We start from the raw sequence: 26,467 nt of genomic DNA, 5'->3' as shown, positions 1-26,467 counted from the left end.
GATGCCTGTTAAATCTGTTTGATTTGTAATATTATTTAGGTTGGAAGCATCTCTATTGAGTTTATATCTAGATGACCTATCTATTGGTTAGTGAAGTGTGTTGAAACATCCAGTATTATTTTAATGGAGTCTATATGCGTTGAGTAATATGTTCTGTATAATTAAGTATACCAACATTTACTGTCATTATATCTCCTTAGATTGTTCCCTTTACAGTATAAAGTGACCCTCTTTGTTTCTTCTGATTAATTTTGGTTTGAAATTTGCTTTGTCAGATGTGAGGATAGCTATCCCTTGGTTTTGGAGTCCATTTACATGTATATCAATTTCAATCCTTTCAGTTTCAAACTGTGACTGTCTTTACCTTTCAAGTGAATTTTATGCTAATATAAGTTTGGGTCTTGTTTTTCAATCCACTTTGCCTCCTGAATCTTTTAATTGGAGTGTTGAGACCATTTACATTCAGTGTTATTATAGACAGATGTTTATTAATTTCTTCTGTTTTTATTTATTTTTCATGTTTAATTTGGTCCTGTTTCTCATTTGCTTAGCTACTCTTTTAATGAGATTTGTCCATTTGTAAGCTCTGGAAGTTTTTAAAATTCCTTTGGTATGAAGTATTTCTTGTAAGTTTCTTCTGTGGTTCTGGTTTCATGGTCATGGTTGTTTTGTTTCTCTGAGTATCTTGGAAGGTTTTTATTTCTGTTTTGATTCTGAAGGATAGCTTTGCTTGATATGACGATTGTTTTCTTTTAGGACTTAGAATACATCATATCAAGCTCTCTCCTGACTTTGAGTTTATGCTGAAAAATTGAAATAATTGTAATTGGCTTACTTCTAAATGTGACCCATTTGTTTTCTCTTGAGCCTTTAAAAGGTTTTAATTATAGTGTGGTATGGAGATGTTTTTTTTTTTTTTAATAGATTTTTGGGGTTCTGAATGACATCTAGGTGCCTATCTCAGTCTCAAGGTTTGGAGTTTTTTCTGAAGAGTTTATCCTTGCCATTAGCCTGATCTTTGATTCTAGTGATTCTTAGATTTGTTCTCTTCATGTTGTCCCAGAGTTTCTGTATATTCTGGTCATGGTTACTTATTATTTTCTTTAATACTATATGAATGTTCAAGCCTCGCCACTTCTGGTTCTGAGATTCTGCCTTCTGCATAGTCTACTCTATTTGACTTTCACCATTTTATTTGATTTTTTGTGCCTTTCATTTCTAAGATTTCTATTTTTTTTTCAATATCTATCTCCTTTTAAAATTTCTCACTTATATGTTGTATTGACTTCCTTAATGCATTCAGTTGTTTTTCTGTGTTCTTTTGGATTTCATTGATCATTTTTATAATCTTTTAAAAAATTCTTTATCTGGTATTTGATTCACCTCAGTATCTTTGGAGTTAGTGGCTGGTGAGTTACAAACTTTTGGTGTCATGTAACTTTTATTTTTTTACACATTTCTGGTATTCCTTTGCTGGGTTTTATGCATCTTCTAGAATGGATTTCTCATGTCACAGCCTTCTTTTCACACAGTTTTCTGGGATATCTGGTTATTGTGAATTTTTATATTTCCAAGTGGATTTTATTAGGATAGTTTACTGTTAGCTCTCCAGTGATGATTAGTGTATTTTGATACAGTACACATTATGTCAAAACTAAAGGATCTCATTTTCCCTGTAGGTCTCCAAACAGTGGGGTCCTTTTTGTAGGTGTGTTGTCAACAATTTTGTGTTATTTCTCCGTTTTCTCTGGAGGGATGAACTTCCATGAGGGAGACTCCTGCAGTTCCTAGTTGGGGCCTGGACCTTGGTTTGCGATTTTTGTCTCTTCTATATTTTTGTACTAAAGTGTCTTTGCAGTTTGACTATGGTTTATTTGTACATGGAGCAAAGTATGCTGTTTCTTAGCTGGGTTTCAAGTTAGCTCAGCGGTAGAGTCTCTACCCTGTGAACTTGTAGTGTCTTTGTAGAGTCCCAGCACCTCTCAGAAGAGGGGAAACAAACAAGAACAACATCAGCAAAATATATTTACACACACACACACACAGCATTAAAGTAAATACCTGGTGCCTACTATGGCATCTGCACCACTAATTACCACAAATCAGGAATGGTGGGGTCATCAATTGCCAACAACAATAAAAAACCTGTGAACTAGACCTGGCAGTAAAGTAAACAGCACTTGTCAGGTATACCATCCACAATACTAATAACCACCACAGCATGAGTGGTGGGAGCAGGAATTATCAAATAGTTCTAAAATATGTTAATTTTTTTTTTTTTTTTTAGAGAGAGAGAGAATTTAATATTTCTTTTTTAGTTTTTGGCGGACACAACATCTTTGTTTGTTTGTATGTGGTGCTGAGGATCGAACCTGGGCCACACGCATGCCAGGCGAGTACGCTACTATTTGAGCCACATCCCCAGCCCTAAAATATGTTAAAAAGACCAGTGCATTAAGAGAAAATAAAATGTGATAGGAAAGTAAAAGAAAATTTAGAATGTTCAGAATGTGAACATAAAGCTGGAGAGATGTAGCAAGTGATAGTTTTAAAAGGGAAAAAATTAAAGAAACAAATAGAGAAGGAGGGAAACAGAGAATTTGGCTATTAGAGGGGAAAAAGAGTAGAACAAGAGAAACAAACAAGCAAAAAACCCTAACCCTCAAAAGACAAAAAAAGAAAAATAAAAACCATTGAGCCCCCCTAGCTCAATGGTAGAGCACTTGCCTTACACATGTGAGGCACACTGGGTTTGATCCTCAGCACCATATAAAAATAAATAACTAAAGATATTGTGATCATCTACAACTTAAAAGAAAAACATTAAAAGATTAAAGAAAAATAAAAGCTATTAAAAATGCTAAAAGTGAGAAAAACATGTATATATATATATATATGTATTTGTATATATAAATACACGTACGTACACCACACAACACACATGTACATACATGTATATCACAAGTCAAATCTGCATAGCAGGAACACGTACACAAACAAAAAAAATTGTAATGAAAAAAATGAAAGAACTAGCTCCAATAAGGTGGTAAAAACTGTTGATGAGGATGGATGTTCACTGCCTATGTCTGACTGTCCTCATTTCTGATTTTTTTTTTTTTGAGTACCAGGGATTTAACTCAGGGTATTCCACCACTGAGTCACACATCCTCAGCCCTATTTTGTATTTTATTTAGACACAAGGTCTCACTGACTTGCTAAGCACCTCGCACTTGTGGAGGCTGGCTTTGAACTTGCGATTCTCCTGCTTCAGCCTCCAAAGCTTCTGGGATTGCAGGCGTGTGCCACTGTGTCCAGCTTTATTTCCATTTCTTCTTGGGCTGTGTACCCATTAGAAAGAGGAATGGATGGTAGTTGTAAATCCTGCCTCTTTTTTCTGTTGCTTACTAAGCTGCCAGCTTGAGCGGCCTAAAACTGAAACTGGTTGAAATAGCTCTCAGCTTCCCTTCTCACAGTACAAGATTGGCAGCAATGGGAAGCATTCTCAATTGGAGTTCTGTCAGGACAGAACAAGCTGATGCCCTCCCAGGGTGAGGCTGCTGTGGAGTTCTAAGTGAGAGTTGGCTGACGCTTAACTCTCATCAGGACTTTGGGACTTCATTGGTGGTATCTGTTCCAGAGAGATTAAATAAGCACATCCCTAGGACTGGGCAGATGTTGATATTTGCTGGCCTTCTGGATTTTGAACTGTATTAGGGTGGGGGATCCAACCCTTTTCAGGTCTGGCATATTGCACCACCTTCTCAGGCTCCAAGTGTAATCATGTCTACCTGTTCAGTTTCCCAGCTGCCTTTAGCTGGTTTTGTGAGCCATCAGACTTTCTGCTAGGTGCACTTAAACCACATTGTACATCATGGCTGGGATAGTATAGCAGTATTTGTTATGATCTCCTGGGCTCCTGTAGCACCAAACTGAAGCATGGCCTCCTCCAGATGGCTCCCTCCTCAGCTTTCTGCTTACCAGTTGAGAAACACAGAGTACTTTTTAAACATCAGCTTACTGTTCAGTCTCTGGTTCATCTAAGTTCAGACTTCTCCGTTCTGTAAGTTTTTCCATGCCAAATTTGTCCATTTTGTTTCTTTGTATTATCTCTCCCTCTGTGGTAAACCAGTGCTGCTGCCACTGCCATAACCAGCTTGATTCCAATGTATTCTATCTTGTCTCTGGTTCAATGTTTTCTAAGAGTCTCAACATCCAATATTAAATTTTATTGAATTCCTTCTTTCACCCAACTCTGCTGAGAAACTCAAGCCACAGAGCAACTGCAAATGCAGCCTTCCTCTAATCCACCAGCTTGAATTTCTATATTGATGTTTTAGGTCTTCTCTTTTGTGAGGTGCCTGCTTGAGATTTTCCCTCATTTTTCTATTAAAAATATGAATCCCTATCTAACTTTCTTTATATATTCTGTTGCAAATTTTTTTCTCCTACTTTGTATCTCTTTCACTTTCTTAATGCTATCTTTTGATGAGCAGATTTCTTAATATTAACAAAGCCAAAATTTATCAATTTTTATGGTTAGCCCGTAAGTTGTTTCATCTACCCCAAGATTGTGAACATGTTTCCTATGTTGTTTTCTAGACTTGCACTGATTCAGTAGCCATTAGTCACATATCTCTACTTAAATATATGTTTGAATTAAATATAGTTATAAATCTAGTTCTTCATTTACACATTTTGGTGTGCAGTAGCCATTTGTAAACAGTGGTAAAGTGTTGACAGCTTTGTTCTAGTTAGCTTTTACCTTTTGCTCTATATACTACTTGAAATTGACTTTTGTATATGTACAAAATAGATGTCAAATTCATTTTTATTTCCATCTGATGCAATACCACTTACTGAAAAGATGGAATTTCTCATTGATTTTTTTTTAATTGGGGCAAAATTCACATAATGTAAAATTAACTATTTTAAACCATACAATTACAATTCTGTGTCACTGCTTTATCCGTCATGTTGTGCAACTACCATCTTGATCTAGTTCCAGAATATTTTCATTAAGCAGTCACTTTCCATTTTCCCTCTTCATCCCCTTAAGCTGATGACAATCATCTGTTTCCTTCCTGTCTCTACCTGTTCTGAATATTTCCTATAAATGGAATCCTACATTCATGACCTTTTGTGTCTGACTTCTTTCACATAATGTTTTTAAGGCTCATCCTTATTGTAGCATGTAATACTTCTTCATTCTATTTTGTGGCTGATGAAAATTCTATTGTATACAGTATACTATAGTTTATTGATGAATATTTGAATAGTTTCCACCTTTTGCATATTATGAATAAGGAAGAGCATTTGTTTGTGTACTTGTTTTCAATTCTTTGTATATATAATTAGGAGTGGATTTACTAGATCATGTGGTAGTTTTGTGTTAACCTTTTTAAGAATCTGCCAAACTGTTTTCCACAGCTAATACACCTTTCCCATCAGCAATATATGAAAACTCTCTAATTTTCTATATCCTTACCAACTTATTTTTTTTTCTTTTGTTTATTTTAGCCATTCTGGTATGTGAAGTAGTGTTTCATTAAGGTTTTAATTTGAATTTCCTTGATAACTAATGGTGATGAACATATTTTTATATGCTAATTAGCCATATATATGTCTTCTTTGGAGCAATGACTATTCAAGTTGTTTTAAAATTTTTTAAATGGGGTTATTTGTTGTTTTGTTGTCACAAGTCTTAAGAGCTCTTTATGTGGTCTATATATTTTTATCAGATAAATGTTGTAATATTTTCTTTAATTTGGTAGATTATCTTTTCATTTTTTAAATAATTTTTTAAAGTTGTTGATAGACCTTTATTTTATTTATTTGTATGTTGTGCTGAGAACCCAGTGCCTCATGCATACTAGGCAAGTGCTCTACTACTGAGCCAGAACCCCAGCCGCTTAGTTTCTTAGTAATATGCTTTCAAGCACAGAAGTTTTAATTTGGGTAGGGGTCAGGTACTGGGGATTTAGATGAAATTCAATTTGTCTCTTTCTTCTGTTGCTTGTGCTTTTGAATTTTTCCAAGAATCCATTCTCAAATTCAAGATCATGAAGATTCCCCACTACTTGTTACTGCTACTTTTGTTTAAATTTTGTATCCATAGTTTAATATTTTTTATATTGTCTCAATTATTATAGCAGGTTTTGATATTTAATAGCATAAGTCTTCCAAATGTCATTGAGAACTCCTCCTTTTTCCTGTCCTCCTTCCTCCTCTTTCTTCATCACCATTCTCATTTCTTTAATTTTTTTTCTATATAAATATTAGAATTGACTTGCCCTGTCTGCCTATTCCATTCTACTCCAAGACACACATACACATCATTGCCTGTAATTTTTATTATTCTAATACTACCTACTGTTCCATGAACATGTTATATTCGAAAGCTTTCCATTTCATGAAGATAATATATCTCTTAAATAGTCCTTAATTTATCTTGCTGAATTTTTATGTGGAGATTTTATGTATCTTTTTCTTTTTTACATATGTTCTAGACATTTGATATTTTTGAATCTATTGTAAATAATATAATTTTTAATTTTTATTTTTTAAGTTTGGTATATACAAAGAACTAGTTAATTTTTTATATTGACTTTGTATCCTTAGACCTTGTTAAAGTCATTTAAAAATAATTTCAATTCTTTGTATTTTTGGGTTTCTCCTATCATATCATTTATTCATAATGATAATTTTGTTTTATTTATCTTCCTTTCTTAAGGCTCCATGTTTCCTTTCTTCCTGTGCACTGGCCAGAACCTCCAAAACAATGAAAGTGGTGAGGGAGGACATTTTTATCTTTCCCCCAGTCTCAAGGTAGAAATATAGATTAGTAGTAACTAATGGAGCACTTGAAAATGTCAAAATGGCATATATAGATTATCACATTAGGGGCTAGGGTTGTGGCTCATGGGTAGAGCTCACATCTAGCATATGTGAGCCCCTGGGTTTGATCCTCAGCACCACATAAAAATAAATAAAATAAAGGTATTGTGTCCAACTACATATAAATATATTTTCAAAAATAGGAATATTACAATAATTCCATTTCTGACATACACTGTCAATTTTATGTTTAATTTAATCAAATTACAGTACATTACATTACATTATATAGATAATGGTTATCCTGCCATCTATTATTATTTTCAGTTTGTTTTCTCAGTTCTTTATTCATATTTCTCTTTCTTGCCTTATTTTTATTAAATAATTTTATTTCATTTCCCCTTTTTTTGGCCTATTTTATATTTTGCTATTCTCACTTGAAATTAACAACATCTTCTTTTGACTTATTAAAGGCCAATGTTATTCACACTGTTTTGAACTTTCTCTGTAGCACAAGGACCTTAGAATACTTTGGTTTCTTTATTCTTTAATGCTTTTTGTGTTCTTGTTCACATAGGACAATTTCTGTAGTTTTGTTTTATACAGGCAATATTTCTTTAGATTTGCCAACATATTTTCTAGTTTCTTTTGTTTTTCATTACTTTCTATGTGGTGATTTTCTACTCATGGGACCACTTTAATATTTTATTTAATATGAAGCTTCTCTTTTTTGTTTGTCTCACATGTCTACTTTGTTTTAATTTTTAAAAGTATATTTTTATCTGTGTTTAGAATTCTAGGCTGGTATGTTTTACCACATTGATGATTTGAAAATATTATTCCGTTATCTTTTTCATTTTCTTTTCTCCTATAGTCTGTCACAATCCTTGTTCCTCTTAAGGTTTCCTATCTTTTTGCTGTGAATGCCTTTAATCTTTTCTATTTTGCATTAGTATCCAGTTTTATTGTGGTGCATTTGGGTGTGCTTTCTACATATGTATTCTATTTGGGGCTTGTAGCTCTTCTTGATTGTTTGGTTTGGTGTCTTTCATAAATTTTGAAATTTATGATCTTCTTTTTGCTCGTTTCTTAGTACTCTAGGCACATTCTTTTGTTTGTTTTCTGTGAACCAGTTGTCTGGACATACTTTTTCCACACTTTTCTTCTAGCCTCTTCATGCTTCGGTTTTTGCTTTTTTCTGACCTGTCTTTGAGTTTACGAATTCCTCAATTTTGTTTAATCTTGTGATAAACTCATGCATTGAGGTGTTTTTGTTGTTTAGTTTTTGGTAGTGGGGATTGAACTCAGGCACTCAATCACTGAGCCACATCCCAATCCCTATTTTGTATTTTGTTGAGAGTCAGGATCTCACTGAGTTGCTTAGTGCTTCATTTTTGCTGAGGCTGGCTTTGAACTCAGTCCTCCTGCCTCAGCCTCCCAAGCCGCTGGGGTTACAGGCATATGGCACTGCATTGAGTTCTTAATTATTTTATTTCAATTCTACAATTTCCCTATTTTTAGACATAGTTTTGTTCCCTTCTAGAATTCTTTTGTCATTTAATCCTTGAACATTTTAAATTATGTTGCAATTCATACTCTTAGACTCATTTAATGGATCTTATGTGACTCCCCCCACCCTTGTTGATTTTTTTCTCTCAATTTGTGGTTAGGTCTTATGTTGTATATGTGTTATTTTTTATTAGTGATAGGTTTTTTTTAAAATAAAAAATTTAGAGATAGTTTGAGGCTCTGTATGAGTTTATATTCTTCCATTGAGGGTTTGCTTTTGACAGTCAGATCACCTTCATCCATTTGGAAGCTGGTCTTCAGTTTTTTATTTTAATATTTTTTAGTTATTGATGGACCTTTATTTTATTTATTTGTATGTGGTGCTGAGAGTCAAACCCAGTGCCTCACGCATACTAGGCAAGCGTGGTACCTCTGAGCCACAACCCCACCCCAGTCCCTAGTCTTCAGTTTTTGATAGGCTGATTTCTTTTTCTAGTCACCTTTACGTGTGGAGTCGATTTGTTTGTTATCCAACTCAAAGTCTAGGTATTCAATAAGGCATTGGGCCCAAAATTTCAAATTTTATCCTCCAGCACTGTGACAATGATAAAAACTTTGTTTACATTCTCAGCCACTTCTTTTAAACTTTGAAAACTAGTAGTCGTATGGGTGAGAAGACTGCTCTTAATGCCAGGCACAACTCTTTCGATTTCCCTCTTCTTTTGAAACTTTTCTCTGCAAAGTCTCACTGCTTTGGTAGCTATTTATTGTCTTCAAGGTGATTTTTAAAAAATAATTTGTCTAGACTTTCTATTTGATTCAGTGGGAAAATTGGTTCAAAATAACTGAGTTAGCTCTTATCAAAAATAGAACATCTTACCACTTTTACCCATTAATTTGTCTTATCTTACATTGAGTATGTACAAAGGAATATATGTGACATTTGTATAGCTAATATTTTAATGCAGTGACCACCCATGTACTATTAGGTCCTGGTTTTATTACTCTCCAATTCTTTCTATTTCCTTCCTGTCCCTAGTACCTACTCATCTGGATTTGGGGGGTTGCTATTCATTCATTCATTCATTCTTGCCACAAGTATCTCTTTTAAACAATATACTTTTAAAATTTTTACTTTTTCTAGAGATTTTTAAGAATCATATCATACGTAGCCTTGAGTTTCTTGCTTTTAATCACTTCAGTTTTTTCTAATAATAATCCTGTTACTAAATATGCTGTGGTTAATTCATTCATTACACTCTACATTATTTTGTTGTGGGAAAAATCTCATTGTCTATTATTCTCCTAGCAAATTTGGAATGTTTTCATTTCCTTCCTCTATTGAGTGGTACTGTATGTATGAATGCTGTTATAGAGGCCTCCTAATACACATGAGCGAGACTTTCTCTACTTCGAAATTGATGAACTACAGTGTGTATATATATATTTAACTTTTCAGTTTATTATAAATTACCTTTCTTTTTTTTTTTTTTTTTTTGGTAGTGCTGGGGATTAAATCCAGGGCCTTGTACTCGCAAGGCAAGCACTCTACCAACTGAGCTATATCCCCAGCCCTGTCAAACTACTTTCCACAGTGGTTGTTGACACTTATTTTCCTACAGCAGTGTCTAGCACTCATCAGATTTTTAAATTTTGCCCACCTAATAGATGTTAGTGTCTCATTATAGTCTTAATTTGTATTTCCCTGGTTCTTATGTGTCTATAGTTATCATTCATAGTGCCTCCGTTCTGAAATTTCTGAAATTCCTTTCAACTCCCCCACCCTACCTCTGTGCTTTTTTCTGGATTGCTTATCTTTTCCCATAGGTAGTCTTTATATACATTAATCCTTTATCAAGTGTATGTTGTTGTGTCTTCATAAAATGCATAAAACCATTTTACTGTGTATCTTTTCATTCTCTTTATGATATCCTTTGAGCAAAAGTTACTACTGTAGCTGTATTTTATCATTCCTTTCTTTTGTCATTGATGCTTTTTACTTCCAGTTTAAAAATCCTTTTCTCCCCAATGTCATAGTCCCTCATATGTTCTTTGAAAAGTTTTAAGGTGTTTTTTTTTAAATATATTTTTTAGTTGTAGATAGACCCAATATCTATCCTTATTTATTTATTTATTTGTTTGTTTGTTTGTTTATTTATTTATTTATTTATTTATTTATTTATTTATTTATTTATTTATTTATTTAATGTGGTGCTGAGGATTGAACCCAATGCCTCACGCATGTCAGTCAAGTGCTATACCTCTGAACCACAGCCCCAGTTCCTCCACCACAGTTTTTATTGAATAATCTTACCTTTTTCTGGTTTTCTTCAGTGCTAAAACTCTGTGTATGTGTATAACTTTTGTTCTTTTCTCTTGCTTTGTTTGTTCATCGACAGATATTTTTCATTGAAGCTCTATAGTTTTCTCTATAAAGGAAATTTAAAAATTTCTCTGATACTATGTTCTGTCATACAACTTATGCTAAGTACTATAATATTCTAAAATTATACTTTATATTTGTGGTTGATGGGAATTTTGTGGTTTTGATTTTATACCATTTTTATTACTAAATTTTCTTTTCTATTTACTTTTTAATTGTCATTTATGAAGAATGAAAGTTTTTATTTTCTAAATCTTGTATTATTTCTACATTCTTCTGATTTGACATTTCTACCTTTTTCTCAAATTAAAATCTTCTTTGTTTTATATATTTGGCTAGTTGTACATATGTACATTAATGCTGTATCTTATTGGTGTATAAATATAAGGTACATCAATATCTTCTTGTTTGTGTGAGTATCCCATTTAAATCTGTATCCTGTTTAATGTTTTTCAGCTTCACTAGTGTATTTTTTTCATGCAATAATTTTTAGATTTTGTATGCTGATGATTTTTTTTTTGTAGTTTCATTTTAGTTTAAATTCACCAGACAGTCTCTCTTGGTCTTATTGATAACATTAATTTTTTTTAACTTGTAATTTAGCCTGATTGGATTTTTTTCTTGTGAATTGAATATTTTATCATAGCATAACTTTGACTAATTTTTTTCAAAATGTAACTTAGAAACTTTCTGGCTTGAATTTACCTTTGATTCTTTAGAATTCTGTGTTTTAAATTACTTGACCGCAGGAAATTCAGAACATTGTTTAGGGCATCTGTTTTGTAGCAGAGAAATCTGAAGTTGATTTGTTTCTTGCTCCTTTTTTGATAGCTTCTGCCATGGAAGCTTTTGGGATCTTTATATTCCTAGTTCAGAAACGTCATTAGGTTTTGCCTAATGTGATTCCTTTCTCATTATTTTTACTTTATACCGGGAAGCTACTTCTCAGCTGAAGAAGTGAGTCTTAAGTTGTGAGTGAGTCTTCTGCCCTGTGTTGTGGGAGTTTGCCTTTCTAGATACTGGGATTTGTGTTAGCTTTCTGTTGCAATGACAAAATACCTGAGATAAACAACTTTAAAAAGGAAAGATTTATTTTTGCTCATGGTTTCAGAGGTTAATGTTCATGGTCACTTGGGATCATTTTTTTCTGGTTTGGTGTTAAGAAAGGACATCATTACAGGGAGGGTATACTGGAGCAGAACTGCTCACTTTAGTGGTAACGGGATCAGGGGTGAGATATGCCCTTCATGGACATGCCCCAGTGACCTACATCTTCCATCTAAGTTCCACTTCTAAGGTTTCCATTACTTTCGAATAGCATCACTAGCTGGGATCAAGCCTTCAATTCATGAGCCTCTGGGGGGACATTCCACATCCAGAGTTACAGGAAGTGTTGCCAGAGTTTCCCTGAGGTGATTCTCAATTCCTATATCCTGATCTGTAAGTAAAATGGGATCTCAGCAGTTCCAACTGTTTCAAATGGCTCTTTTGCCACTTTAATTTCCTGGTTGCTATCATATATTCACATCTACCAATATCTGCACGGTATTTTTATTATTGTGCTGGGGGAAAAAAACAACAACTAACTTTTGGAATGTGTTTTCTCTACCTTTATGGAACTGCAAGTCTTCCAACAGTTATATATATATATTTTCCACTGTACACTTTTGTGTTTTCCAGTGACTCTGGCCTTTTTTGCCCCCCCCCTTCCACCTCTGTCAATTGTTCAGTTTGTATACGTATATGCTTTGCCACTTAGGTAAGAAGGTATTAATGCGTGTTTCTATGACCTGTATTGAACTAGAAACTTGTCTGATTTTTCTCTTGCTCAGGATTTTAAAAAATATCATTCTTCTTATTTAAAACTACATTCTTGGTCCCATTGATTTTTATCCTTGTCTTTTTCAGTTGCCTTAAGTAATTGAATTGTTAGCCACTAAGTAAGGGAGTATGTGCAGTTGTTTAAAGTCAGTTCTGGCACATAACCTACAAAGAACCAACTAGTGATGATGATATGTAAGTGCTGTACCTAGGTGCTAGTGAGGATATGCCTTTCAGTCTTTTTGAAAGGTTAAAGAGATGAGTTGTTTTAATCATATGTATGACTATCGTTGTAGAAGGTAAATATATCATTTATTTATTCACTTTAGTATTAATTGAAATGAAAATTCATATTCATGTTTTTAATTTCTTACATTTGACTTAGCTTCCAGGAAAAAAGACAACTAAACTTTGGGTTCCAGATGAAGAAGTTTCTCCTGAGACAATGGTTAAAGTAAGTAATATGCATAGATATGTTGATTTTAATATGCTGTAATATTATTGAAGATGTTGAAATTTCTGTAAGTTTGGGCTATGAAAATCACTTAAGTATTTATTTTTATTGTTTGGCATTATCTTATGTACTATGAGTATTTGGCAGTTATTAGCAAAATGGGGCTTACAGGCAGCAAGCATATAGTGTAATTTGAGGTTTGAAAAATATATAATAAGGTTTGAAAGCAGCTTCCATATTTCTGTTTCTTAGAATCAGCCTTTTAGTGGCAAAAGGTAATGAAGATTTTCTAATGAACATTCTATTGAGTAAAATTGTTATCCGAGTTTTAGGACTGTTTATCTTTTCCATGAGATTTACTTAATAAAGCTATTTTTATTTTTTTTTAAATGTAGCCTATAATTCCTGGAGTTAAGGTTATACATAAAAGATCACTCATTACTGGTATAAAGAGTATTGATTTATAAAAACCATCAATAGTGTAAACTTCATTTCAATCTATTGCCATATGTAAAAGAAATACATATGGACTTCCTAGTTATAGTATGCATGTGACATCTCTTTGAAAGAAAAGAATGAAGGTTAACAACAAATATATTAAATTTTGTTATTTTTCTAGTTACACTTAAAAATTTTTTTAAAGATATTATGAACCTTTTTTTTTATTCATATATTTATATGTGGTGCTGAGAATCAAACCCATTGTCTCACACATGCTAGGCAAGTGCTCTACTACTAAGCCACAATACCAGTCCTAGTTGTGATTTTTTATAATACCTTCTGGGCTATGAGTACATATTTGTTTATGTATCATGTATGAACTACTTTTTTACATTATTCCAGCTTCTGATTCTGATGTATTTCTGCAGACATGGAACAACACTTCCTTTAGCATCTTTGAATGTTTGTTAGTATAAGCCCATTTTCTTAGCATTGATCTTAATCATCAGTTTTATGTAGCTGAGAGTAGCACTGGTAAAGAAAGCATGCACTTAGTTTATGCTTGCCACACACAGGAATCATCTTAGCATTTGCTGTGTGGCAGACATTGTTCAATACCCACTTAGTTTCTGGTTCTTTGTTGTGTAAAAAGCTGAAATATATGAAGAAGAGATGATATGTGTGTCATTTTTAAAAAATATTTATTTTTTAGTTGTAGTTGGTTACAACATCTTTAATTTTTAATGTATTTATTTTTATATGGTGCTGAGGATAGAACCCAGGGCCTCGCCCTTGCTAAGTGAGTGCTCTACCACTGAACCACAACCCCAGTTCCGTGTGTGTCAATTTTTAAAAAAAGTTAAGATGTACCGCTTTAAAAAGGGTTGTTGCAAACATTTAAAGCTGTAACTGGTGTAGAAGAAATACATATGGACTTCTTAGTTATTTTTAGTACACATGTGATATCTCTTTGGAAGAAAAGAATGAATACAGTTGTAGTTGGGAACTTAACTTTTTCTTAGGCAAAGTAAGGATAATTTTAATTCTAGAATCTAAAAGGTGAGTTGCATGTTGGAGAATCATAAAAAACAACAATAAAAGAGCTTTAGTGAAATCTTTTTTTAACTACTTCCTTAGAGAGTGAAACAGATTTAATTTAAAACATTCCAAGTTATCTTCATATGTATAGAAAAAGTGTATTTTTCTTTTTACTTTTCTTATAAAGTGTCCAATAAAAAAAAATCTTTTTTTTTTTTTTTTTAAGAAGGTAGATGTGGAAATTCTTTTAAATGTAGCAATGTTTTGTCAATTTGTCTTTTAAATAGATTCAGGCTATTAAAATGATGGTTCGATGGCTACTTGGAATGAAAAATAATCACAGTAAATCAGGAACTTCCACCTTAAGATTGCTAACAACAATATTGCACAGTGATGGAGACTTGACAGAGCAGGGAAAAATTAGGTATGCAATTATTTCAGATTTCTTTGGATTACACAGTATTTGAACTCTTGATGTAATTGTTAAATATTATATTTTAAAAAAATAATCAGTATTACTGTATGGTGTGCATATATTTTTATTATAATGCTTTTGTATGGTGGTTATTTCACAACTACATTCATGTCTATTATAGGCTACTGCTATACATTAAGAGTATTTTAAACAATAGATTCTTGATTTTTTGGCATATACAATTGGTGTTAGTGTACAAAGCAACTCATGTTTTACAGTCTTGTTAGTTTCTAAAGGGAAAGGAAGAGATTTTGTGGAAGGTACTTTATTGAATCTGTTTATTCCCTAAACAATACAATGTAACAATTATTTACAGTGTATTAGCTATTATAAGTAATCTAGAGATAATTTATAAATTATGTGGGAGGCTATGTGTAGGTCATATGCAAACACTGTGTTATTTCATATAAGGTACTTGAGCATCTTTGGATTGTGGTTACCTGAGGGGGTTTCTGGAACCATTCTCCCAGGTTGCCAAGAGACAACTCTATAGTAATTGAACACATGGACTCCAGAGCTCAGATTCAAATCCTGGCTCCACCACTTCCTACTTAGGTGACCTTTATCAAGTTTCTTTAACCTCTCAGCACCCCGATTTCTTTAACTATAAAATAGATCTCTATGGTTATATTTGTCCTGTCTAGCTATTAAGATATAATTAAATTAGTATATCAAAGGTTTTGAAAGACTGCCTACCATGTAGTAATTAGAAGTGTTGATGATGATTTGAAGGTAGTTACTATGTCAGCATTAGCAATAATTTAGAGGTTTGTTCTTAATATAAGTACATAGGTTGTTTAGTTACCTTCTTGGTAATGTAAAATAGGAGAATAATCCCCCTTTAATAAATCTGGTGATTTTAATGAGAAAGCAGAAGTGACTTCCAGCTGCTTTCTAACCCTTTCCATCTTCATTCTTTTCTTCATGTTTTGTTCATATTGTTCTCTTGGAACAATCTGTTAATAGCACACACATTTCTAAAATGAAACAAAAATAAAATTTTGATGATCTGTTCATTCTGTATATACAACTCATCAGTCTACCTTCCTAAATCTAATTAGTTGTCTTTACCCCTCTACTCCCATAATTTATATGTATCAGTGTTTAGGATTTACAAATAATCATGTTTTGATTAAAAGGTATACAAAATTCAAGATAATTTTGTAGTGATCAGTTCCTCCTTGTAGAGAAAAAAAATCCCCCAGTATTAATACATTTTGTCTCCTAGTTTATTATTTTAAACTTATTTTCCTAGTTATACTCAGCTATGTTGACTAATTAGAGGGACATTATACCCTAATGGTTAAGAACATTGACAGATTAAATGGTTTCAAATTCAGGTTCTACCATTTGTTTTCTGATTTTATTTATTAGCAAGTTATTTCACTTCTCAAATTTCTCACCTGCAGGATGAGGGTTAACGATAGTACTTCTTTATAGAGTTTATATAAGGGAGAATATATATATATTATATAAAGTAATTGGAATGAGACCCAGTACACAGTGTTATATAAGCTGTGTTCAAGGGAACCCATGTGACATTCAGGAACATTCAGGGGCTGCATGGAGTAGGAGTAAGAAAATTTCTTGTAGAAGCAAAGCAGATGGAGACTCTGAGTTTGGAGGGGCGTTTCTGTCCCCTACTTTAATAGGAAGCATGTTTTTTTATGTTTACATTTTAAATTCCTATGTAAGATTTTACTTGAAGGAAAAGTGTCTTCTACTTAATAAAGCTGGAAAAAAAAAAAGAAAACAAAGCAAAATAAAACAGCTTACTGGATTAAATAGAAACCACTAGTCTAGATGGAAAATTTTAAGGACAATATGTAAGAAGCATCTGTTATCTATACATGAAGACACAGCGTCCAACTGCCAGCTTGCACTCTCTGAACTAAGTACTATGATTTATCTATTAATAGCTACTTGGAACATTACCACTGATACACTGATAGCTCTTTTGGGGCATGTTTTACAACCTCATAACCTTATTAATGTTGGCATGCAGTCAGTATTTTTACATAATTGTTACATAAATGAAGAGTTTTAAACCAACTAGATCATTTTATCTTAGAAGAGTAAGAATAGTAAGGTTTTATCTACTATACCTCCTATTACTTTTATTCTTAGCACAGTGGTTGTGGTTGACTTCTTGGTAAGTTAGGATCTTTTTATGCCTAATATATAGGTAAATATGTTTGTAAAATAAATCTATTGTATAATACTTAAAACCTAATAAGTGAACATACAAATAGATTTCTTCTAGGCTTGCTTAAGAGCTATTTTGTGTAGGATGAGAGAATTAAATAACTAGTGGTGCTAGCACAGACTTAAGTTTAAGAGAAGAATTTATGTACTATTTTATTGGTTACCATCTTTCAGAGTTAATGTATTATGGTACTCAGGATCACTAAATTATTTACTGTGTTAGTGTGTTCAGGTTTTTGTAACAAAATATCATAGATTGAGTAGCTTACAAACAATAGATTTATTTTTCACAGTTGTGGAAACTGGAAGTCCAAGATCAGAATGCCAATGTGGTTGAATTCTTTTTAGAACTGAACTATCTCACATTGCAGACTAGCTTTTTTCTTGTATTCTCCCATGGCAGAAAGGTCATACAGTCTCCTTCAGGCCTCTTCTGTAGGGGCATGAGTCCCATTCATGAAGGCTACTCACCTCTCAGAAGATCCCACCTCTTAATACTATCATCTTGGCAGTAGGATTTCAATATGTGAATTTAAGGAGACACAAAAACATTGAGACCATAGCATAGTTCTACCTTTTTTTTTTTTTTTTGGCCTGAAAAATATCTACAAAATTAGATATATAAAATGGTTTTATATAAACATTTAGAAACCTTATCTGTATTCTTTTTGCTTGTTTTTCAGTAAACCAGATATGTCACGTCTGAGACTTGCTGCTGGAAGTGCTATTGTGAAGCTGGCACAAGAACCATGCTACCATGAAATCATCACATTAGAACAATATCAGTTATGTGCATTAGCTATCAATGTAAGGAAAATCACTATATTAAAGACACTACTTTTTACCGTCACAGACTTTAGGAAAAAAATTTAGTTTTTTCAACTCAGTTAATAATTTTGATCAAAGTTTTGAATATTTTCTTTTGAAAAACTTGTACAAGAAATGTTTCAAAGTTCTAAAACTCATTTGACTTTTGGGTTACGTAGTCTAGCTGACTTGTTGTTACGTACAGTTCTAGTCTATAAAGGCAAAACAAATACTGAATTAGCATGTATTGCTCTTAGAGGAAATACAAGGAGAGGTTCTTTCTGGTATGTAGTCATGAAATTTTCATCAATTGAGCAATATACAACCATGTTTTATGTGTATTTCTGTTTAAAGGCATCTTACTTCAGACAGACAGACAAACAGACAGACACATGCTCATAATCAGCAGTACTATAACTCATGCCTAAACTAAGCTTATGTATTTTCTCTGTAAGGTACATCAGAGCCTTCCTGTGCTTAAGAATATTAAGCAGAGACTGTGGTTGTAGTTCAGTGGTAAAGCAGTTGCTTAGCATGTGTGAGGCACTGGGTTCTGTCTTCACCACATAAAAAGAAATAAATAAAATAAAGGTATTGTGTTCATCTCAACTTAAAAAAAAATAGAATCCTAGTCAGTACTTCATCATTATGTTTGGGAACCATTTTAAACAACTAGATTGCCAACATGGTCAAAAATGTGAAAAGTGTAGCACTAAGTAGACCCACAAAAAGGACCCTTGTTTACAGTCTGAGAGCTGAAACAAGAAGGCAGGTCTTCTTCAACCTCATTTGGGCATATACATATGACACAATTCAATTTTTTACTGATCTGTACATATTTTTGCTGTTCAGAAAATCTCTGCAAGTATTTATTTTGGAGGTTACAAATAAATCCTGAACGAGTTGACAAATTCATAAATATGGAATCTATGAATAATGAGGAATAGCTGTTTTAGTTCCCTAAATGAAAAAAATATATAGAAGTTTACAGTGTTTTTTCTTTCCTTTTTAAAAAATTTGTTCTAGTTAATTATACATGACTGTAGAATGCATTCTGACATATTGTACATAAATAAAGTTCAACTTCTCCTTCCTCTGTCTGAACACAATGCAGAGTCACACCAGTAGTATAATTATACGTGTATATAGGATAATAATGTCCGTCTCATTCCACTATCCTTTCCATCCCTATATCTCCTCCCTTCCCCTAACTCCTGTCTGCACAATACAAAGTTCCTATCTTTGGTTTTTGGGATTTGGCTTATTTTGCTTAGCTTGATATTCTCCAGCTCCATCTGTTTACTTGCAAATGCCATAATTTCATTCTTCTTTAAGGCTGAGTAATATTCCATTGTGTATATGTACCACATTTTCTTTATCCATTCATTTGTTGAAGAGCACCTAGTTCCATAGTTTTAGCTTTTGTGAATTGAGCTTCTGTAAACATTGATGTGGCCACATCACTGTAGTATGCTGATTTTAAGTCCTTTGGGTATAAACTGAGGAGTGGGATAGCTGGGTCAAATGATGGTTTCATTCCCAAGTTTTCTGAGGAATCTCCATACTGTTTTCCATAATGATTGTACTAATTTGCAATCCCACCAGCAATGTATGAGTGTACCTTTTCCCCTACATCCTCACTAACAGTTATTGTTGCTTGTATTCTTGAGAATTGTCATTCTGATTGGGGTTTATAGTTTTATAAAGCCATAGTATAGACTGAATTTCAGGTTAGAAGGACTCCTTATTACTTAATGAGTCAAATTTTCAAATTGTGAAATTGATATTGATGGAGTCATTCCAGCTTTATAGATTTTTATGTTATATTTGAAGTGTATCACTCTAGAAGTATTTAGCATCAGTGAGAAAATTTTAAAAGGCTTTCATAATAGTAAATCTGATAATCTAATATGAATTTTCCATTCATAATTTGATTGTTTCACACTTAGGTTTTTATTTTTTTCCAAACAGTTTAAGAATTTGGCATTCATCAGGAGTCATTGCAATTTTTTTCTACTTTTCCCCTCCCCACTTTCTTCTGCTTATTTGAAAATTGCTGTTAACTTCAAAACACAATCTATTTTTTAAATGTATTTATTTCTCAAGTGTTTAAAAATAGCCATCCAAATCCTGTTTATGATTTGTTTTAGTTTTGTTATTGTTCAGATATTAGGAAAAAAATCATTTGAGAGATGAGATTTTTGGTGAGCCCATTTACTTCCTGGTTTAGTTTTTCCTTTTAAGTCTGGAAATCATCTTATTTTATAAGAAATTAAAATTGTTTAAAAAGTATGTATTACATTTCATGAAAGAATTTTTCTCATCAGTTTTTTAAATTGATGAGATTTATATTCTGCTGATTGATTGGGTTCTTGATCTGATATTTCTTAGAATATTGCTGATATCATTCATTATTGAAATGGCACTTTAAGAAAACAAAGTAAGGAGACACGTAAAATGAGTTGGACCTGATTTGAACTTTACATTGTTTAAGTAGGTGTGAACCATTAATTAAATGTCTACCACGTGTGGAAAGCCTCTACTTACTATTTTCTGGAGAGTTTATTTTCTACTACTGTATTTATTATACATTGCTACCTTAGTAACCAAAATATCCAGGGTGAAAATCTCAATTGCCAAAGTTTAAAGGTAGTTTTGGAATCCTGTGTGAATGGGTAAAACTTAGTTATTAGCATCTTCTCACAATTCATATTGTTATTCCCTTCTAAAAAAAAAAAAAAACCTTTCCCTAATTCTTCTGTTCCTCTAAACCATATGCCCATCTCTTATTTTTTAAATTTTTATTCATTCTTTTTAGTTACACATGATAGTAGAGTATATTTTGACATATACGTACATGGAGTATAACTTCCCATGTACATGATATGGAGTTACACTGGTCATGTATTCATATGTGAACATAGGAAAGTTATGTCTAGACAGTTCCTTCTACTGTCTTTCCCATTTCCATCCCACTTCATTTCCCCTTCTCCCCTCCAATCTGGTGAACCTCCACACCCTTCCTCATCCCCCTATTGTGAGTCAACATCTGCATATCAGAGGGAACATTAGGCCTTTGGTTTTGGGAGATTGGCTTATTTCATTTAGCACGATAGTCTCTAGTTCCATCCATTTACCAGCAAATGTCATAATTTCATTCTTCTTGATGGCTGAGTACTATCCCTTTATGTATATACTATACCACATTTTCTTTATCTATTTATCTGTTGAAGGGAACCTAGATTAGCTCCATAGTTTAGCTATTATGAATTGAGCTGCTATAAACATTGATGTGGTCATATCACTAGAGATGCTGATAAGTCTCTTGGGTATATGCCAAGGAGTGTGATAACTAGGTCAAATGGTGGTTCCATTTCCAAGTTTTCTGAGGAATCTCCATACTGCTTTTCATAGTGGGTCCACCAATTTGCAGTCCCACCAGCAATGTATGTCATCTCTTCTTTTTTAAACCTCTACACCTCCAGAAATAGTAATCTGTCTTATTCTTACCCTCTCTTTACTGTCCATATCTTGGCATTTGCCATTATTGTTTTCTATAAGTAACCTATTGAAGTCCTCAGATTCAGTGATCTTAATTTTTCAGTGTCCTTTCTGTGTCATTTGATACAATACTCATTGCACCATTATTCTTGAAATTCTCTTGATTTCTGTCTCTTGTTTTTTAAAATTTCTGTCTCTTGACTACATTTTCTGACACTTCTCCTCCTTTAATTATTTTGTGTGTTCTTTGAAGATCTATCCATGATCAATTTTAGCACTTACACATTCTTTGGCCATCTCATTATCTAAGTGAGTCATTACTATACTGCAATATTTGTTTTTTTCAAGTTCCTAGTCCCACATCAGATGCTAAATGGAAATTTCAAATTTTTATGTCCTGTGAATGAGTAAGACTGGATTTATAATATTTCCCAAATCTATTCTTTCTTGGCATTTCTCAGATCTAAAAGCATGATTTACATTAGACTGTTTGTTCTTCTATCTTATTGCAAAAGTCCAAGTAATCTACTCAGTGGTAGATCTATTGTTCTTTATTCGTATCGTGTCAACTATCCCAATTGCTATAGTCATCAAGTCTCACTAGGACTGTTGTGAGAATTTCTTTATTGTTGGTTGAATTCCCTAATCACAGTTCTGATCATGATATTTTCCTACTTATAAAAAAGATGTTTAAGTTGTTTAAGATCTGGCATTTGAGACCCTCTATAGTTGGGACCCAAATATACACTTTAAAATCTTGTTGGGTGCAAAACGGTTGTTTAGTACACTATCCTTTACCTTTGTTTCTGTGCAGCTGAACAATTTTTCTTTTATGTGCCTTGTACTTTGCTCTCGTTTTCTTCTCATCTTCTCATTTTCATAATCCTTATCCAATCCTTTCTGTAGATTAAGGTTTAAACACAACTTTCTCTATAAAACTTGTTCTGATTCTTTTTAGCGGGAAGTAGTCTCTCTGTCCTTTTGAATCCTTGTAGGTTTTATCTTCAGTCCTCTTATTCATATTAAATTTTGCCTTGTGCTTTAGCTATTTATGTACATGTGGCTTATTTCTCTTGAGTTGTGGCTCTTTATAGGTAGTATTGTACCTGGGAGACCCTCGTCAATAATTCTGAAAGAATAGAAACTCAGTAATATGAATCTTAACATAATTTAGGTTATCATGTTAAGTATTTTAGAATTTGGAGTTCTGTTCATGAAAAATTTACTCTGTACTGGTATGTGCTATATATTGTTCTAGGTTCTGGAAATACAAAAATGAATAAATAATGGCTACAGCTAACAATCTCTTAGGGGATTATAGAAATGTGTTGATAACAGAATTTATTACACAAAGTAATCGAACTGCTTACCAATAGTTCTGAGGATAATTTGTATTAAAAGAGGCCTCTGAAAGTGTATTTACTTAAAGATGCAGACTAGAATTTATTTTATAGTCAGGTGTCTGCATTTTTGAAAGTACATTTTTTTCTGATAAAATTCTTTACCCCACATTTACTTTATAGCACAATGAAAAGGATAATCATCTTTGCAGAAAAATATTTGAAGACTTCCTCAGTTTCCAGTAGCACCTTTTAAAATTTATTCAGCTGATTCTCTTGAACACTTGTGTATCATTCTTGTCAGTTTGTGTCTTCTTCAGTTGTTGTTTGTGCAAGTTGCCTTACTTATGACTTGAAATTTCTTTAACATCACTTTAATGACAATATGAAAATCTGCTACAATGATTTACAGATTGACTTTGTGAGGAATTTGTATTGTATTGTTGAATTCTGAATGATCAGTGACAAAAACACCGTCTTGGGGAAAGATATAAGAGGAGGAAGAGATATCTGAGTACAGATTGATTTTTTTAATGAATGGTCTGTTCCTTTATAAATATATTTGTGATATGTTGATTTTTATTTATGCACTTTTTAATTGGATCATAATAAAAAAATAAAGACTCTGCTCTTCTCTGACATTAATATTGAGGAAGGAATGAGTTAACTATTTTGTTGAATGTAAAGGTAGATAGATGAAATTTCCATGAAAACTAGACTACTTTATTAAAAAGTAGAAAGTTAATATTATAAGATAAGGACGTTTAAATTAAATGAAAGAAGATATACAAAGTATAAGTATTTAAGATAAGGGCAAGATATTATGATCAAGGTTTTTAAGAAAAGATACCATTCTAGATAGAAGAAATATGGTACCTAAAGTTGCATTAATATGAAATATACCACACTGTGTCATGGAGCATATAAATGAGCATGAAGTTCTTTGTTATATAAAAGTTTGAGCTTTTCCCTGTAGTTGAGAGAAAATTCTGTCCATCTGTGTGCCAGTTATTGTGCTAGGATTAGAGACACAATAATGAATGAAAACAAAGTTAGTTGTCTTTAATAAACTAGCACTGATAAAAGACAGATATATAAACGAGTAATGTTATGAGCTGAATGTACTACTGGGGATGTGCACAGAGTGCTGTAATAGAGCCTAGGTTGGGTATAAGAGACATGTTATATGCTTCTTTCTGTCAGATAGTTGAACTGTCTTCAAGAATGAAGAGGAGTTAGCTAGGAGAGTTGGGGGGATAGTTTAAGGGAGTTGTGTGAAGTAAGCAGGCATAGGATTAACAGGTTGGCTTATTTATACAAATAAAAGTAATTTGGTGCTTCAGAAATTGATTAGGATCTCTTGCCTTCAGAGCTGTGCATTTCAATCTGATAGGTTTTTAAATGATAGAACTAAAATGTTTAAATTTGGCAGAGTTTTGCTTTGCTACTAAATGAAAAAGCTATATATGAGATAGTGCTTATGCTTTTTAAAATTTATTTATTTATTTGTTATTTGTTGTTGTGCAGGAGATTGAGCCCAGGGTTTTATACATGCTAGTCAAGAGCTCTAACACCGAATCTCTCCCAGCCCCTGTGCTTTATTTTAAAAAATCTATTTAAGTTTGAACTGATTTGTATTTACTAATTTTAAGAATGCATCTAATATTTCTAACATGTAAATGAATCGTTGTTAGGTGAATATTCCAGTCTTGAAATTAACTTGAGTTACAACATCTGTCTTGTGAACAGTCAGTCAAGCAGTGGTTGTAGATAAACTTGTTTCTGTATGCCCTTTTCTCTATGGATATATAGCACATTTTATATCTAAGTTGTTACTCCTTCCTACTATGTGGATAATACCTGAAATAATTATATCTTTACAGGATGAATGCTATCAAGTAAGACAAGTGTTTGCTCAGAAACTTCACAAAGGCCTTTCCCGATTACGGCTTCCACTTGAATATATGGCAATCTGTGCACTTTGTGCTAAAGATCCTGTAAAAGAGAGAAGAGCTCATGCTAGACAGTGTCTGGTAAAAAATATAAATGTAAGACGCGAGTATCTAAAGCAACATGCAGCTGTTAGTGGTAAGTATACAGGGAAATAGAAAGTATACTTTCCAACCTTACAGTTTCACTATTTAAAAGAGTATAATATATTAATGTTATTCTATTTAAATTTGAACCTATATCTCTAAGTAAATGACTAAATGGCCAAGGAAAATAGTAGTTACATTGGAGGTACTTTTAACATAATGATGAAATTTGTACATTTATGTAGATTGTCTAAGCTCTACTTTTAGTTGAAAAAAGTACAAGTCTTTGATCTTTGTTGTTTGTTCTCACCTATAGCTGACATTAATAATAGCAGGTGCTTGTGTGCCTGCTTTTCATCTGTCTGCCTTACCCCTTCAAGGTTAGCTGATATGCCTCTTGACTTCTAGGATTGTTTAACAAATGACATTAAAAACTGTCCATTTATCCAAGTCAGAAATCAGAGGCATTCTTTATACCTTTTTTTCTTTAACTCACTCATTAGTCACCAAATCCTGTTAATTCTTCCTCCAGATGTCTGAACATCTGTCTTCTGTTCTCCTAGCTGGTCACATTTCCTTTGGATCATTGTATACACACTTAAATACCTCCCTCTTTAAATGTTTCCCTACGCCTCTGTCCCCTAGTTTTACCCACTACTGTGCCACATTGACAGCAAAATTATCATTCTAAAACACATTTCTGATCACATTACTTCTTTGCTTGAAATCCATGTGAATTCTTTATTGCTTATGAGGTAGAGTTGAAATATTTCTCATGGCTTTTTATAGTTTACTCTCGGTCTGAATTTCAAGTTTTGTCTCTGTAGTTTCCTACTATGAACTCTGTTATTCCTGCTATAACCTCAATTACTTGAAATTTATGGAGCCATCTTTTTTCTCTGTTGTTAGCTCTTATCTGAGAATTGTCTCTCCCAGAAAAATAAATAAATAAAACAAAGAAGTGTGGTTTGCACTTTTTGAATTCTTTAAAAATATAGTTTGGGTGTTATTGCATCACTGTGACCATCTTTGCTTTTTTTCTTCTTCACATTGCAAAAAGTGAAGGCTTATGTGGTCACATTCCACCTCTGCAATTTACTGATTGTATTTGGACAAGATATTTAATCCATGCCTTAGTTTCTTATTTGTAAAATTGGAATAATTATACTTACTTCTTGTTACAGTTGTGAGGATTAAATATTTATGTATGTAAAGCACCTAGCATAATGATTTGCCTGAAGAAGTTATCAGCCAATACTAGTTGTTTATTTTAGAGTACTTTTCACATTGAAGATGGCTTCTGTCTCTGTTTATTCTTTACTGTGAGATCTTTACCTAGTTTTATTCATTTTTATACTTTTAGATTCTAATAGAGGAGAGTAAGCACTAAGTAAATATTTGATAGAATTTAATTTAAAGTTTACTGTATTTTAAACCTTGTTCCTTTTCTTCTATGCTTGCTCTTAAAATGAATGGCATTATTCAGAAACTGTTCTTAAGTTCAGCAATAGAAATAAAGGAAATATGATACTTTATTAAAACTAGTTAAGATTCCCTTCCTGATCTCTAACAGAATTTGGCACTCTTAGTGAACATATAAAACTATTTGAATTTAAACTGAAA

General features: G+C 32.8%; 1 protein-coding gene across 7 annotated transcripts in view; it reads left to right on the top strand.

The window, feature by feature from the left end:
• Pds5b (PDS5 cohesin associated factor B) overlaps positions 1–26,467 on the top strand; it is a 200,021-nt gene that overhangs the window by 145,867 nt on the left and 27,687 nt on the right. For all 7 annotated transcript variants that reach the window (XM_078016128.1, XM_078016127.1, XM_078016129.1 and 4 more), the window contains exons 22-25: positions 12,933–13,001; positions 14,768–14,904; positions 17,844–17,967; positions 24,692–24,896. In XM_078016128.1, coding sequence (XP_077872254.1) covers positions 12,933–13,001; positions 14,768–14,904; positions 17,844–17,967; positions 24,692–24,896 — 535 coding nt within the window. The remainder of the gene's footprint in view (positions 1–12,932; positions 13,002–14,767; positions 14,905–17,843; positions 17,968–24,691; positions 24,897–26,467) is intronic.

Source organism: Ictidomys tridecemlineatus, chromosome 6 (genome assembly GCF_052094955.1).
Source record: "Ictidomys tridecemlineatus isolate mIctTri1 chromosome 6, mIctTri1.hap1, whole genome shotgun sequence".
NCBI lineage: Eukaryota > Metazoa > Chordata > Mammalia > Rodentia > Sciuridae > Ictidomys > Ictidomys tridecemlineatus.
The sequence above is the reverse complement of the archived record's forward strand: the minus strand, read 5'-3'. Positions and strand labels throughout refer to the sequence as shown.